The sequence below is a fragment of the Stigmatopora argus genome, chromosome 6, assembly GCF_051989625.1.
Source record: "Stigmatopora argus isolate UIUO_Sarg chromosome 6, RoL_Sarg_1.0, whole genome shotgun sequence".
Lineage (NCBI taxonomy): Eukaryota > Metazoa > Chordata > Actinopteri > Syngnathiformes > Syngnathidae > Stigmatopora > Stigmatopora argus.
This window is the reverse complement of record NC_135392.1, coordinates 19,648,052-19,664,608: the sequence shown is the minus strand read 5'-3', so window position 1 is coordinate 19,664,608 and position 16,557 is coordinate 19,648,052. Positions and strand designations below refer to the sequence as shown.

The 16,557-nt window shown below is 42.1% G+C and overlaps 1 protein-coding gene across 5 annotated transcripts in view; it reads right to left on the bottom strand.

The window, feature by feature from the left end:
• Nucleotides 1-16,557, bottom strand: part of plxnb1b (plexin b1b) — a 219,861-nt gene that overhangs the window by 25,795 nt on the left and 177,509 nt on the right. For all 5 annotated transcript variants that reach the window (XM_077602784.1, XM_077602782.1, XM_077602783.1 and 2 more), the window contains one exon: nucleotides 5,128-5,294. In XM_077602784.1, coding sequence (XP_077458910.1) covers nucleotides 5,128-5,294 — 167 coding nt within the window. The remainder of the gene's footprint in view (nucleotides 1-5,127; nucleotides 5,295-16,557) is intronic.

Below are 16,557 nucleotides of genomic sequence, written 5' to 3'. Positions count from 1 at the left end.
GGAGGGAAGTGGCTTTGTAAGCATGTTTGATGTTAGAATAAACATGGTCAAGAGTTTTGTCTCCCCTCGTGTGACATTTTACGTATTGGATAAACTTAGGTAGAACAGTCTTTAAACATGCTCTGTTGAAGTCACCAGCAACAATAAAGACTCCATCGGGGTGGTCAAGCTGTTGTTTGTTTACAGCCATTAGCAGGAGGTTTAATGCCGTGTTGACGTTAGCATCAGGAGGTATATAGATCGCCGTTACTATGACGACCGTTAGCTCTCTCGATAGATAGTAGGGCATACATCATACTGCCAATAGCTCTAAGTCCGGGGAACAGTGAGTGTCAATGATCCTACTGTCACCACACCATTCATTATGTATGAACAAGCAAAGTCCTCCTCCTCTGCTTTTGCCTGTTAGTTCCTTTGAACGATCGTTCCGAAAAAGCGTTCGGCTAGCTAGCGATACCGCAGCGTCAGGGATTTGTGGGTGTAGCCACGTTTCCGTGATGAGAATAATGTTACAGTTCTTAACAAAGCTGTTGGTAGCAATTCGAAGTTCCAACTCATCCATTTTGTGGGTGATGGATCTGGCGTTGGTCAAAAAGATACTCGGAAGCGGTGCTCGGTGTGGTTGTTGACTTAGCTTAGCAGCAAGGCCCGCCCGACATCCGCGCTTTTGCTTCCTTTCCCTTCGCCGCCTTCGCCTCCTTCGACGTGCTTTGAGTGGGCTGACTATCCACGGAGATCCCGGAGGTCTCGAGATGCCCTCGGGGATATCGTAGGTTCGTTGGTAGTTTGTTGTGAAATCGGATATATCGCATCTCCTTCCGATAGCAATTAAGTCGTGGCGACTGTAGGAAAAGTTTGCCTCGCAGATGTCGGTAAATAACGATAGGATTGAGAAAAGAAAACACCAAACTGGAGAGCAAAGAGCCGCTGCACCCATGTGCGCCGCCATTTTGGAACAATTCCCCTTTCAAAATGCTGTTCTCAATGATTTGGTGGTCTTGGACTCAAATGATGTAGATTATAGCCCCATTGTGAGGTTGGCTGACAGGTTTGTACCGCACCTGGATCAGGAGGGATTAAAGGACGAGTGGGAAGATTACCAGCTGCTACCTGATGCTCTCATCCCACAGAAAAGCCAAGATGGAAGACCAATTAACCCAGAGTCCTTTTAGCCACACATATTTAAATTAAAGAGTGCATTTGGGAAAGATCGCTTTCCATTGATGAGAGATTAACAAAGTTATTCTCTGCCTTCCTCACTTTAATGCCAGAGAGTTTTTAGCCATGTGAGGAAAATACATAAAGAGTACAGTGGTACCTCGACATACGAGTGCCCCGACATATGAGCAATTTGAGATAATAGTAAATTTTTGAGCAAATATTTATCTTGAGATACGAGACAAATTTTGACATACGAGCAGAGGCTGCTCATAAGAACATCATGGGCACTGTCTCTCTCCCCGCAACTCCCTCGTGTAACGTCTCTGCGAGCACTGGGCGGAACGTTGCAGTTTTCAGTGGTTTTTTTCCCGTTAGTCAGTGTGAATGGCGTATATACTACTTCTCGTTGGCAAGTGGTCGTGCGTTATCCTATTGTGAGGACATTTATGTGCATCATTTTGGGAAAAATTTGAAGGGAATACAAAAGCAAACAACTCTCGATAGGTTGCATGTGAAAGTCAGAGTGGAGGCGGAGCAAATAGAGCCAACCCGGCCGGGAGAAGAGAGGTATCAAAATTTAAAACAAAATTAGAATTAAGTTTAGTGTAAGGTTAGATTAAATTTATTTTTGAGTGTCTGCGTCGTAATCCAAGTTCATTGAAATTTGTTTATGTTACGAGCGCGTTGCCGTGCAAAAAGTCCCCCCCCCCTCTGTTCGTCTCTCTCCCCTCCGCCAAATCCGTCTAATCTTAATAATATTAAACACCATTTAGTGCTATTAAACCACTAGTTATTTGTTACTTTGTTAATAGATGGCGAATTAGAACGAATAACAATGTTTTTCCAATCCAATATCCTGTTTTTGGTGTTTTTTCAGAGGGTTGGAACTAATTAATTTGTTTTCAGTCCATTTCAATGGGAAACGTTCGTTTGAGTTACGAGAAAATCGACATGAGCTCAGTCCTGGAACGAATTAAGCTCGTATCTCGAGGTACCACTGTATATATATAAATGTAAATACTGTATTTACAGTGAAAATAGTTCCTCTCCGCTTGATATACAGTGGGACAAATAAGTATTTAGCATTAAGCTCGTATCTCGAGGTACCACTGTATAGGAAAACAATGGGAACTAATTCTCTTTTGACATCTTTGTCGCAAATTAAACCAAATTGTGACAGTTTCTTTTGTGGAGTAAAACCATTTTTAGAACAGAATTTAAGTCTGCGAAATCCTGCACTGCTACTTTTAATAAGCAACACTAAATTTGGTGCAAGTCGGGAAAGAAATGTTTGTTGCTTATTTGGTCAATAAAATACCTTGTTTGTTTTTATTCTACATTGTCTTTCTTGCATTAAGTAAATAGGTCCCACGTTGTGTTTGTAAGGTTTATCATCACATAATAATGGGAAGTGCAATCATTTATAAGGGGAGCAATTGGTTGACAGGTATGGATTAAGCACAGCCACTGGCAGGGCAGTCGCTCATGTTGACTTACTGTCGCGACTAATGGTTGCAGTTCGACTTCCAAAACTTGTGTTTTTGATTGGCTGGCCACCGAGATATAATCAATCGATTGGATATCGAGGTGGAAAAAATATGGCAATTTGGAATTGATTTCTAAAATTGCCAATATGTAAGTCCTTTTCAGGGATGGCAGCGACATCATGGCAAAATGTTTTAGCAAATGAAATTTTGATGAAAATGCAGCGGCAAAGTCCAAATTTGAAACTTAAGGTGTGGACGAACAAATGAGATGCTCTGCGAAATGGGGATTTTGGGAGCACTAAAGGGAAAACCAAATTGGTAGATAAGCTTACTTGGGTGGGCTGCTATATTGAATCATGGGAAGTCTCACGTCTCAAAAGGGGGGTGTTGGGCTGAGTGCAGCGCAAATATACATCTTTTGGGTTAATTTGTTTTCTAAACATAACACCTTTTTGAAGGGATTGTTTGATCTGTGCTCCACAAATTCCCCAGGGCAATACATGACCAAGGCGTGGTCAATCCCCCAAATCAATATACATCCATTTCAAAGACTCCATTTGGATGATATCAAATTAATTGACAGTGAGGGGAAGAAGTCTATTCATTGTAGATGTTTTCCTCAAATGGGTTGAAAATTTCCGACAAATTTTATTTGGTAGACCATCCAAATTGCCATTATTCACGACGCAATGGGAATTAAATGACTTGGCAAATTTGACTATATGGGGAAATGTTTAGAGAAACGCATCAAATTAAGGTTAGCAGAAAGATATTATGTTTCCCAACAGGAAATAGACCGGCAGTGGTGCCAGGAAGCTGGGTGCTCATTTGCAGCATAAAGAAGAAGCACTGGCACGAACCAAAGTGGGAAGGTCCATGTCAAGTGTTGCTGACCAACCAGCAGAAGTGAAAATAGCCAAGAGGGCGATGTGGATCCACCTTTCGCACTGTGAGAAGGTTATTGGATAACTTTATTCATCCCGTATTTGGGAAATTTCGTTGTCACAGTAGCAAGAGGGTGAGGATGCAGAAAGAGGAAAGGCATTTTAGACATAAATAGATAGGTAATAAGTTGATAAATAAATACATGAATAAATAAATAAGCGTAATATATATATCACAGTTGAAACGTTTGAGGAGACAGATGGGGGAAAAGCTTGCTGACGAAATAAAAGGAAATGAACGAGATAACTACTCCAACATTGATAAGGATTATTGTTCTGGGAGCAATAACATTTACCATAGTGATCTCTTTTATATTGGATTTGTAAAAAAAGCTTAAAGAGTTTCAATTGAGACTCAACCTACTCTAAAATGTAAAAAAAGTAGGACAATTTAAATCAAACTGTCATCCTTTTGTTTTTACATTGATTGAAATATTGTATTTTTGCAAACTATTGAAAAGCTACAGCACAATGAACATAAGTTTACGTTTGGGTTTGTCTTTTTTTCTTTGTGCGTGAATTTGGGAATGTCTAATGGCGAGCCTGACATAAATAATAAATAAAAAACAGGTTATTGGAGCTTTAGTCCAGGTCCTCTTCATTAGATCTGAGGTGTTTTTCTTGTACAAATATTGCTGTTGTTGTTGTCTTGACACCGTCAAATTGATTGCCAAATTGAATGGCTCCGACCATGTTGTAATCAGTCTCCTTTTGAGTGGCCCCATGCAGTGTACGTCCTATCGTCATGCCAGGTTCATGACCGTATGTATCTATGGCGCAAATCCCTCATAATGCTGGTTAATTTTTTATTCCTCTGAGTCGGAAGCAGGGTGTCTTAGTCCACATGAGAATTTGCAGTTCCGGACCTCGGAAGATGTAAGCTCCGGGCGGTGAACAGCGGCACATGCGCGCCTGTGGTCAAGCAAAAGCAGCAGCGCTTTGTGGAGAAGAACGGTCGCTGCAACGTGCAGCACGGCAACCTGGGCGGAGAGACCAGCCGCTACACCTCGGACCTCTTCACCACGCTGGTGTACCACACGAGAATGTATTTTTTATTTATTCACAGCATATAGATCGCCACAACACGCACGCATCTCCATAAGGGAAGAGCGTTCACTTCATGTGTGTCTCACTCTTAACCAGACAGCGGACTCCATTAGCATTAACATGGTTCCTACCAGCTGAATTATGTACAAAAGAACGCCACGGTTTAGAATCATTTGTGCCGCAATGGCGTGCTACGGCTTTAGCATATCAAGGAACGTCAATATATGATTAATATACAATGTATTATATTGCTGTTAGGCGACAGAAAAGCTTGGAGCCACATGCAAAAATAACAGCAAAAAAATCCTCCCAAAAAAACAAAACTCCCAAGGGAAAAAAAACACAAATGAGAATTTAGCCCATCATAGACAATATGGGCAGTGGTTTAGACACACATTATTCCTCCACTTGCACACCCTGGACAACATCATAAACTGCACACACATTTTTGAAATCCCGGTAGAACTTTTGTAGAAGCATATGTGTACCTTCATGGAAAGTAAGCGGGTCAGGTAGATCTCTGGTATGGCCTTGGCCCTCTCTCGTTCCCTCAGACTGCCTCTACGATGTTTGGGAAGATCAGGCTCTTCACTGGCCTTCACCAGATGCCAGAGTCTCACGCCACCTTCATCTGCATCTTCCAGCATTGGCGTTCCTGTCACAGTGAATTTAGTTAAATATTTTTTTTTTTTTTACTGAAGCTATGTTATGGGCATGGAACGAGTTTAGGAATGGCGTCCTATCGTAAATATAAAAAGAAAATATTGTAATTGGCCGTCCTTACAAATTCTTGGTCATGCCTACATTCAAGGCCCTTAGAAATATAGCAGATGACTTTAACATGATGGGAATAGCTACGTACTGAACAGTTTGCTTAGTTGTGGAATGCTTGATTGGTATAAATATTTCTGTTTGCATCCATATTAATGTTACCATCAGACACTACATTCAGAAATAAAAGTAGTGCGACCCTCCTCCCAATAATCAGCTGTGTGCCATGTTGCTTGATACAGTAATCCCTCGAATATTGTGGTTAATGTAGACCAGATCTGGCCGCGATAAACAAAAAAGGGCAAAGTAAGATCACCCCCATTATAACTACCACAATACATGTTTTCGCGCCTATACAAATATACAAGCACACAAGTACAATGATCAAAAACTGCATATATATTAAATATTACAGCAAACATGTCAAAAGACTGTAATGTATATCTCAATATAATGTACCGTATTTAAGCCGCATTTGTCGAGCAAAAAGATAATGACTGAATCGAAGGGTACGGCCTATATGCGCATAAAAAGACGACAAGCACGAAACTGCAAGGTGACAAAGTACCACAACACCATGATGCCATGACACAAGACAATGCGGGCGATACGGTCATTGACTGGCAAGACATGAGTAGCCTTTGTTTTGAAATAAAAAAAAATTCCACTTTGATTTTTTGTTTTGTTTTATTTCTTGTTCAAAAGTGACAACTATTGCAGAAACATGATCTATGCATTTACAAAGACAGGCATTTTAACTTCCTTATGATATTGACCCTAATAATGTGCTTTTGGTTCATACCGTATCTCAGAAATACCACGTGCGATGATTTGTATTAAGATTTTTCCTTCAAAGTAACACATTTGTACTACCTCTTAAAACCATGACTATGGAGGTGAAAATTGTAAACCAGGGTGGCTTATACGCGAGAAATTGAGAAATTAAAATTTTTTAAGGGTGCGGCTTGTATGCGCATGCGACTTACATGCAAGTAAATACAGTACAGTGGTACCTCAACATAAGAGTGGCCCGACATACGAGCAATTCGAGATACGAGTAAAATTTCGGGCAAATATTTATCTTGAGATACAAGACAAATTTTGATATACGAGCAGACAGCGGACGCGAGCGGCTGCTCATAAGAACATCATGGGCACTGTCTCTCTTCCCGCAACTCCCTCGTGTAATGTCTCTCTGGTCGCAACTCCCTCGTGTAATGTCTCTCTGGTCGCAACTCCCTCGTGTAATGTCTCTCTGGTCGCAACTCCCTCGTGTCATGTCTCTCTGGTCGCAACTCCCTCATGTAATGTCTCTCTGGTCGCAACTCCCTCGTGTAATGTCTCTCTGGTCGCAAATCCCTCGTGTAATGTCTCTCTGGTCGCAACTCCCTCGTGTAATGTCTCTCTGGTCGCAACTCCCTCGTGTAATGTCTCTCTAGTTGCAACTCCCTCGTGTAATGTCTCTCTGGTCGCAACTCCCTCGTGTAATGCAGTGGCGGGCCGTGCATTTCACACCTGGGCCTTCAGTAGTGCTACGTGTGAATCAATCCAACCCTCAATAAGTATTTTATGTCTATAAAACCTTTAATGCAGCCACAGCTGCGACACATAAAAAGAAGCAGTAATAACCTCAACAATTTAAATATTATTTCGGAAAATAGACAGTTTACTCAACAAAAATTATTTTTATTTATACACAAAATCCATCCTCCTTTCTTTCCTCAAGAAGATTTCAATTACTCTGTCGATAAGATTACACATGCGTTTCCGGTCCATCAAGAAGTTCCTTTCTATGGCCATCAAAGCTAATGCTGAAAGTTTAGTCTGTCCTGTTGTATTTCTGGCATAAGTTTTGATTCTATTTCGGGCTGAAAACGTCATTTCGACAGAAGCAGTGGACACGGGGATGGTCACTGCCAAACACAGTAATGTGTACAGCTGCCCCATGCTCTCACTCAGATTTTTCTGCTGAAGGAAGTCAAGGAGATCAGTGGGAGATTTTCCTGCAAAATCATCCATGGCATACATAACAATCAGTTCTGTTCTTAGCCGAGGCAGATCGAAAAGTGTTCCGTGGCTCTGCGTTAAGGTGGAGAAGGCTGCATGTGGGAAAGTTTCCTGGTATTCCTGAAACATCTGCGAGTCGAGGAGGGAGAGAAACATCAGTCTTTCATGGTCTTGAAATCTGGTCCGCGTCTGGCAAATAATATTGTCCAGAATCCTGTCGTGAAGTTGTTGGTAGTGCACGCGAGAATCTTGCGCTTGACCTCTTTGTGCGCTTGGAGCACCCGCACTGCGTTCGGTGGCCTCGTAGATTTCCTCATATCGGCTCCTCTCGCGTTCAACTGTGTCACAAAATTCCTTTACTCTTGCAAGACAAAACTGTACATCCAGTTTGTGGTTCTGTAGTATTGAAAAAAGCACGTGTGAATGCTCAAAAATGCCATCAAATGTGTGAAGAAAAAAACAAAATTCAAAATCATCCAGATGTGCTTTAAATCCATCAGCACACCGCACAGACTCCTCGTCGTACTCGTCATGATGCTCCAGGATGTGATGAAACAGTTCCTTTAGAGCAGCTCTCCTCAAATACTGTATTGACCACCCTGGATGCGTACTGCCTTCGTGTTGGTGCCACACGGGGCAGACGCTGCTGGCAGATTTCGTCCAGCAGCTGTGTGCGTCGAGGCGATCTCGAAAAAAATGCAGCAAAACCATTCAGGTGAGCAAAAAATATCTTGCATTCTTTAAGCTTTGTGGCCCCCTGAGTCAGTACTAAATTGAGCCGATGGGCATAGCAGTGTATGAATAAAGCTAACGGTGCTCTCTCCTTAACTTTAGCCTGCACCCCATTTAATCCAGACGACATGACCGCTGCACCGTCATAACACTGTGCCACAACTTTACGCAGACATTAATTTTCCACCAAAAATTGAATGATGAGACCTGCAATGCTCGCTTCCCACTGGTAACATTTTCAAATCTGACGAAACGCTCCTTGACACAACGCAGAACCAGTGCGAGCTGTGCTGCATTACTCGCGTCTGTCGTCTCATCCACCATTACAGAGACAAACTACTTTTTTATTTCGCTTCTGATCTCTTCCTCCATCACTTCAGCAATAGCAGTGATCAGGTTGTTTTGTATTTTGCCCGACGTGCCACTAAATACTTTATTAGTGGACAGGTGGTAATGTAAATCCGTGTTTTTCTCAGCAATGAGAGAAAGAAGTTCCACATAATTTCCTTTATTTGGGGAGGCAGCGCTTTCATCGTGTCCCCAAAATGAAAGTTCCTGCTTGCCCAAGAAAATTACGTGGTCTATCAAACTTTTTAAGATTTCCCTATTTTTCTTTACCTTTTTGTTGTGGCGCTCCGTTTCCCTGCGCACTTGCTCGTTTAATTGTAATTCCACTCGAGTATCTCCAAAAGTTTTGGAGTGGACTGTTGCTTGTAAGTGTCCGGCAGAGCTTTGGTGTCTCGTTGTTGCTTTGGTTAAACAAGACAAATTTGCAAATCCAGTGTTGCTCCAAACACCATGTCGATCGGTGGCAAATAACAAGCACTCCCAGCAATATAATTTGCTGTGTTCATCGGAGCCCGTGAGCCAGGGATAGCGCTCTTAGTTAGCGCACTGAAAGGTCCAAACACAGCCCAAACAGGCTTGCTAGCTTCGGATTTGACCGCCCTTTCTTAATGATGTCCATCTTTTCTGGAAAAGTCCGTCTGGAAAATGGCTTTGCCAGCAAATCTGCAACCGAATCCATTTGCTTTCCTGCGTTGGCCATTGTGGGTGGAGTTTGCTAGTCTGGCTGCCTCATTCTGGCTTTGGCCCGCCTACTCTATAGCAAGCCAATAATAGTTGGTGAAAGCAATGACGTATCCCAGCCAGCGAAATGCCAATGCCTGCGAAAAAGCATTGTGGGGTTGCCAACTCGAAATCTAATTGGTTAAAAGCAACAGTCTTGTTTAATGCAGCAGAGCCCGCAAAACTGATTGTGAAGGCTTTGAGGCAGATTTCTGATCCTGGCAACAAATAATGGCTGAAATGTGATTGGTTAAATGCAATGAAAACACACATCTGGAAGCAGTGCAACCAGGGGGAAAAGCAATGAAAGGAAGCTAACAGACTATTTGGAATAATAAGTATTGATGGACAAAATATAATATGATTCAGATATTTCTTAGGCCAGCAGAGAAGGCCTTGAAGGCCCTGACGGCCCGCCACTGGTGTAATGTCTCTCTGGTCGCAACTCCCTTGTGTAATGTCTATCTGGTCGCAACTCCCTCGTGTAATGTCTCTGCGAGCACTGGGTGGAGTGTTGCATTTTTTCAGTGTTCCCCCCCCCCCCCCCCCCCCGTTTGTCATTGCAAATAGCGAGGCAATCGCTAATACGAGAGTTATATATACTACTCGTTGGCAAGTGGTAGTGCGTTATCCTATTGTGAGGACATTTGTGTGCATCATTTTCGGAATATTTTGAAGGGATTACAAAAGCAAACAGCCCTTCTTGCATGTGAAAGTCAGGGTGGAGGCGGGGCAAATAGAGCCAACCGGGGAGAAGAAAGGTATAGAAATTTAAAATAAAATTAGAATTAAGTTTAGTGTAAGGTTAGATTAAATTTATTTTTGAGTGTGTCTGGATCGTACCAAGTTCATTTAAATTTGTTTATGTTTTGTTACGGGCGCGTTGCCGTGCAAAAAGTCTCCCCCCTCTCTGTCCCTCTCTCTCTACCCTGCGCAGAATCCGTCTAATTTCAGTTCTATTAAACACATTTTAGTATACTATTAAACCACTAGTTATTTGTTACTTTGTTAATAGATGGCGAATTAGAACAAATAAAACATTTTTTCCAATCCAATATCCTGTTTTTGGTGTTTTTTCAGAGGGTTGGAACTAATTAATTTGTTTTTAGTTCATTTCAATGGGAAACGTTCGTTTGAGTTACGAGAAAATCAAAATATGAGCTCAGTCCCGGAACGAATTAAGCTCGTATCTCGAGGTACCACTGTATATATATATAAATGTAAATACTGTATTTACAGTGAAAATAGTTCCTTTCCGCTTGATATACAGTGGGGCAAATAAGTATTTAGTCAACCACCAATTGTAAAAGTTCTCCTACTTGAAGAGATTAGAGAGGGCTGTAATTGTCAACATGGGTAAACCTCAACCATGAGAGACAGAATGTGGAAAAAAACAGAAAATCACATTGTTTGATTTTTAAAGAATTTATTACCAAGTTAGAGTGGAAAATAAGTATTTGGCCACCTACAAACAAGCAAGATTTCTGGCTGTCAAAGAGGTCTAACTTCTTCTAAGTTTCCACTCGTTACCTGTATTAATAGCATCTGTTTTAACTCATTATTGGTATAAAAGACACCTGTCCACAACCTCAGTTTCTCACACTCCAAACTCCACTATGGCCAAGACCAAAGAGCTGTCGAAGGACACCATAGACAAAATTGTAGACCTGCACCAGGCTGGAAAGACTGAATCTGCAATAGGTAAAACGCTTGGTGTAAAGCAGGGGTCCTCAAACTTTTTCCTGTGAGGGCCACATAACTTTTCCCTTCTCTGATGGGGGGCCGGTGTCAGTTTGTAACAGAAAAAGTGTGACGATCGTAGGGGGGCTTAATTTTTTTTATTGTTTTCCAGAAAGCCACACATAACCAAATAACCCTTTCCAGGTTCTTTACAGAAAAAAAGTCAGGAAACAAATTATAACACTATTAATGAAATAAATAATAACTAAATAACCCTCTCTGAGTTCTTCACAGAAAAAACAGGAAATAAATAACACTATTTATGAAATAAATAATACCTAAATAACTCTGTCAAAGTTTGCGCTAACTCCACGAATAAAAATGAGCAGTTGCGCTGTCTTGCACGTCCGTGCTTTCATCCAGTGCTAATGAAAAAAAGTCAAATTCTTTCGTCTTCTGCTGCAGCTGGGCATATACATTACTCCCGATTTCTTCAACGCGTCTGGTGATTGTACTCGCCGACAGACTTACGGCATTAAATGCATCTTTCTTCTCGGGACACCTCCTCCGCGACAGCATCCATACATTTCTTAACAAACTCTCCGTCAGTGAAAGGCTTACCGCTGCTTGCTATCAGTTTAGCAACCCGAAAAGCTGGCCCGAACGGATGCCTGGTTCAGCTGAGCTTGGCGTACAAATGTATTCTGCTGAGATAGTAGTCCACTTTTTAGCTTTGAGAGTTTGTCTGCTTGTATTTGGCGAGCAATTATTAGAAAATGGAAGACATACAAGACCACTGATAATCTCTCTCGATCTGGGGCTCCATGCAAGATCTCACCCCGTGGTGTCAAAATGATAACAATGACGGTGAGCAAAAATCCCAGAACCACACGGGGGGACCTAGTGAATGACCTACAGAGAGCTGGGACCACAGTAACAAAGGCTACTATCAGTAACACTGCGCCGTCAGGGACTCAAATCCTGCACTGCCAGACGTGCCCCCCTGCTGAAGCCAGTACACGTCTGTGGTTCGCTAGAGAGCATTTGGATGATCCAGAAGAGGACTGGGAGAATGTGTTATGTTCAGAAGAAAACAAAATAGAACTTTTTGGTAGAAACACAGGTTCTCGTGTTTGGAGGAGAAAGAATACTGAATTGCATCTGAAGAACACCATACCCACTGTGAAGCATGGGGGTGGAAACATCATGCTTGGGGGCTGTTTTTCTGTAATGGGGCCGGGACGACTGATCTGTGTAAAAGCAAGAATGAATGGGGCCATATATCGAGAGAGTTTGAGTGAAAATCTCCTTCCATCAGCAAGGACATTGAAGATGAGACGTGGCTGGGTCTTTCAGCATGACAATGATCCCAAACACACAGCCATGACAACAAAGGAGTGGCTTCGTAAGAAGCATTTCAAGGTCCTGGAGTGGCCTAGCCAGTCTCCAGATCTCGACCCCATAGAAAATCTTTGGAGAGAGTTGAAAGTCCGTGTTGCCCAACGACAGCCCCAAAACATCACTGCTCTAGAAGAGATGGAGGAATGGGCCTAAATACCAGCAACAGTGTGTGAAAAGCTTGTGAAGAGTTACAGAAAACGTTTGGCCTCCGTTACTGCCAACAAAGGGTACATAACAATATTGAGATGAATTTTTGGTATTGATCAAATACTTATTTACCACCATGATTTGCAAATAAATTCTTTAAAAATCAAACAGTGTTTGTTTCCACATTGTCTCTCATGGTTGAGGTTTACCAATGTTGAAAATTACAGGCCTTTCTAATCTTTTCAAGTAGGATAACTTGCACAATTGGTGGTTGACTAAATACATATTTGCCCGACTGTAAATCCCCCCAAAACAGGTTTAATCCAAATCCTTTGTCTTCTTGTGGTCATGGGTCCATTGTCTGCGAAATCCGAGGGATTACGATACTCGCCTGACTAAACATGTCAGGTACCAAAACTACTTTTAAAAAAACAGCTATAAACGAATCTGTCAAAACATAGTCTTGTTCTTGTTTTTTAAGCCATGAGGACAGTCGAACTTGTTGATCAAAGCTGGCTTTACCATTAAGGGTCAGGCAGCAGCATTCCCATACATGATGATGAGGGCTGCACGTTCAGTTAATGTTTAAATAAAAATGCCCGGTAAGACATCCGTTTCCCCAAAAACATGTTGTGACTGTTCTGACCGGGGCCGGATTGCGGGGCAGACGTCTCTCGCCGCCGGGCAGCAGGCCGATAAATTAAACTTCCACTTCGGTCCTGGGCGCCGTCCAACCGTCAATTAGCCGTCCAAGGAGCTCTATTTTTGGATAACTGCAACGACGTCAGCCCACTGCCCGGACTTAAATGGAATCCCAACTTCCATGTTGCTCCGCCTCGACGTCCCGCCATGCTCGTTGAACCTGTTGATTAAGGCATCCAGCAGTTCGCTTCCTCTTCCAAAATACTCTTGTCTGCCTGTTGCGGGGCAGACCTCACTCGCCGCTGAAGCTCCGGCTGATGCTGGAGTTTTCGGCACGCCCTTTCTTTTTCTGGGTACCCGGACATTTCGTCGACGGACACTTCGTCAACGGACACTTCGTCCCCAGACGTTTTGTCGAACGGACGTTTCCTCGCCGGACAGTTCGTCGAACTGACATTTCTTCGCCGGACATTTTGTCAACGGACAATTCGTCGCCGGACAATTTGTCGCCGGACATTCCGTCGACGGACAATTCGTCGCCGGATTCGTCGCCGGACATTTCGTCGACCGACAATTCGTCGACGGATTCACTCGCTCTCAAAATTATAATCATGAGAGAGAGAGTTTACTATTGAAAGCGATTTACCAGGTAATCTCTCGCTCTCAAAATTATAATCATGAGAAAGAGAGTTTGTTATTGCATTGACAATGTCAGAGCATTAATATCTAAATATCTAATATCAAAATTATCAATAAGTTGCGGATTATTGGCGTGTGTGTACATGTTTTTCAAATTATAATCATGAGAGAGAGAGAGTTTGTCATTGCATTGACAACTTGCAATACAGCAAGGTGTTGAAATACTTTATACGGTCATTTTTATCAAACAAATAAAAGTATTAGTATACTTTTAGCCCGCGACGACGCCAGACAGCTCGCCGAACAGACACATTGAGACTATTAGTATATTAATTGTAATTTCTTGTAAACTGTGTGTATATGTGACATGCTAAAGTGTTGAATTTATTATTTTATTAAACAAACAAGAGTCTTAGTATACTTTTAGCCCGCGACGACGCCAGACAGCTCGCCGAACACACAGATCGAGACTATTAGTATATTAATTGTAATTTCTTGTAAACTGTGTGTGTATATGTGACATGCTAAAGTGTTTAATTTATTATTTTATTAAACAAATAAAAGTCTAAGTATACTTTTAGCCCGCGAACAACACCAGACAGCTCGCCGAACAGACATCGAAACTATTAGTATATTAATTGTAATTTCTTGTAAACTGTGTGTGTGTATATGTGACATGCTAAAGTGTTTAATTTATTATTTTATTAAACAAATAAAAGTCTTAGTATACTTTTAGCCCGCGACGACGCCAGACAGCTCGCCGAACAGACCATGACCGGACGATTCGCTGAAAGACGTTTGGCTGACGGACAGTTCGCGGAACGGGTTCGCGGAACGGACGTTTCGCCGAAGCGCTCGCCCCGCCCCCGGATCGTGTGTACATGTTTTTCAACCTCGGCCCGCGGGCTATATACGGCCCGTTACAGATAACATTCATTTAGGAATAACAAGGGCATGTACTGCCCCCCGCTGGACATATTTCTAAATACAAGTACGTAGTACAATGTGCTGCCAATGTTTTATGTTTTTTATTCAATATTCTTATATATGTACACATACACACGCTCTTGCTACGTGCCTGACACTGAGAAAAACAACACTAGAAGACTTATGTGAAATTCTAAGTGCCTTGGACAGACTAGAGGGCTTAGAGAACAATACCTGAAAATGCCATGGAACACACTTACTTCTAGTGATGTGTGCCAATAAGAACAATATTTTAATTTTAAATATTTTCCCATTATTTTAGGAAATATATATTCAAAATGATTTGCTGAGAGCCTTAATTCAAAGATTAATCTCAACGTTTTCTATGCTGGTGTAAATTTTCTGGAGTAGGATTTCTGGATTTACAATTTCATTACAGTAGTACTTACTGTTACTACTACTTTATTTTCTCTATTTCTTCTGTCAGGTACTGTTCTGCGTGATCTCCAAATGGCTACTACTTTAAACGCAAGGATAAAATAAAAAATTGGCAGAACATTGTAGTCAGTACTTGTATTTAGAAATATGTCCAGTGGGGGGCAGTACATGCCCTTGTTATTCCTAAATGAATATTATCTGTAACGGGCCGTATATGGCCCGCGGGAGAAGGTTGAAAAAGATGTACACACACGATCCGGGGGCGGGGCGAGCGCTTCGGCCAAACGTCTTTCGGCGAATCGTCCGAGCACCGAACAGACACATCGAGACTATTAGTATATTAATTGTAATTTCTTGTAAACTGTGTGTGTATGTATGTGACATGCTGAAGTGTTTAATTTATTATTTTATTAAATAAATAAAAGTGGGGATGTTTGGATTGAATGTATATCGGTATTCGATTATTGATGCATTGATCCACGGGAGATTTCAGCTTGAACCACGTTGTTGAACCACGGAGAACCATGGGGGATTGTCTTAATACTAGCAAAGCTGCAATTTGTGAAGCAAATAGTAAGTACCACTAGAGATTGTCTTAATATCAGTAAAGCTGCATTCTGGAAGCAATAGTTAGTAAAACATATAGCGTCCGACGACAAAGTGCCCGCCGACAAAATGTCCGGGTACCGGCGAGCTGTCTGGCGTCGTCGCAGGCTAAAAGTATACTAAGACTTTTATTTGTTTAATAAAAATGACCATATAAAGTATTTCAACAGCTTGCTGTATTGCAAGTTCTCTCACTTAGAAATGTACATCGTAGGAAATTGTTTACCTATATAGGAACCCGGACATTTCGTCGGCGGGCACTTCGTCGTCGGACGCTATATGTTGTGCTTACTGATGAAGGTACGAAATGTCCGGGTACCTATACAGTTTTTTTCTCTAAAATGGTCGATGCGCCCAATCAGTCGTTGCGCCTTCTCTGTGCACTAAATTACATTTTTCTATGGCCCTGACCGCTTGAGTGACTGGTTTTATTTCTCGCCAGCACGCTACATATTGCGATCAACCCAGCGGACGTTCACCCTAAAAATAGCCTGCCCACGCATTCCAAGCGGTAAATCCATTCAAAACATCCCAAGGGAGTGGCAAGGCATTTGACTTCCGTGTGCTCGCAGCGCTTTTAACCCTCAAAAACAATCTCAACACTCAGAGAAACAGCATATTAGAGCTATACAGAGGAAATGCCTGACGTGAATGACAACACAATGCGGGTGTGAACGCTTAGAAAAAGGACTGAAGCCATGGATCAAACAGAATTTAACAGCTTTGCTAACGGATGGCCAACATAGGAGTTGGGGCAGGCAGTGTCGCACGAGTTACGTGACGATTTGGAATGAATTGTCGATGCCGATATAACAGCGAGTAGAATCAAAGGCTTGGGAGTGATGCATGTCGCGAGTTAC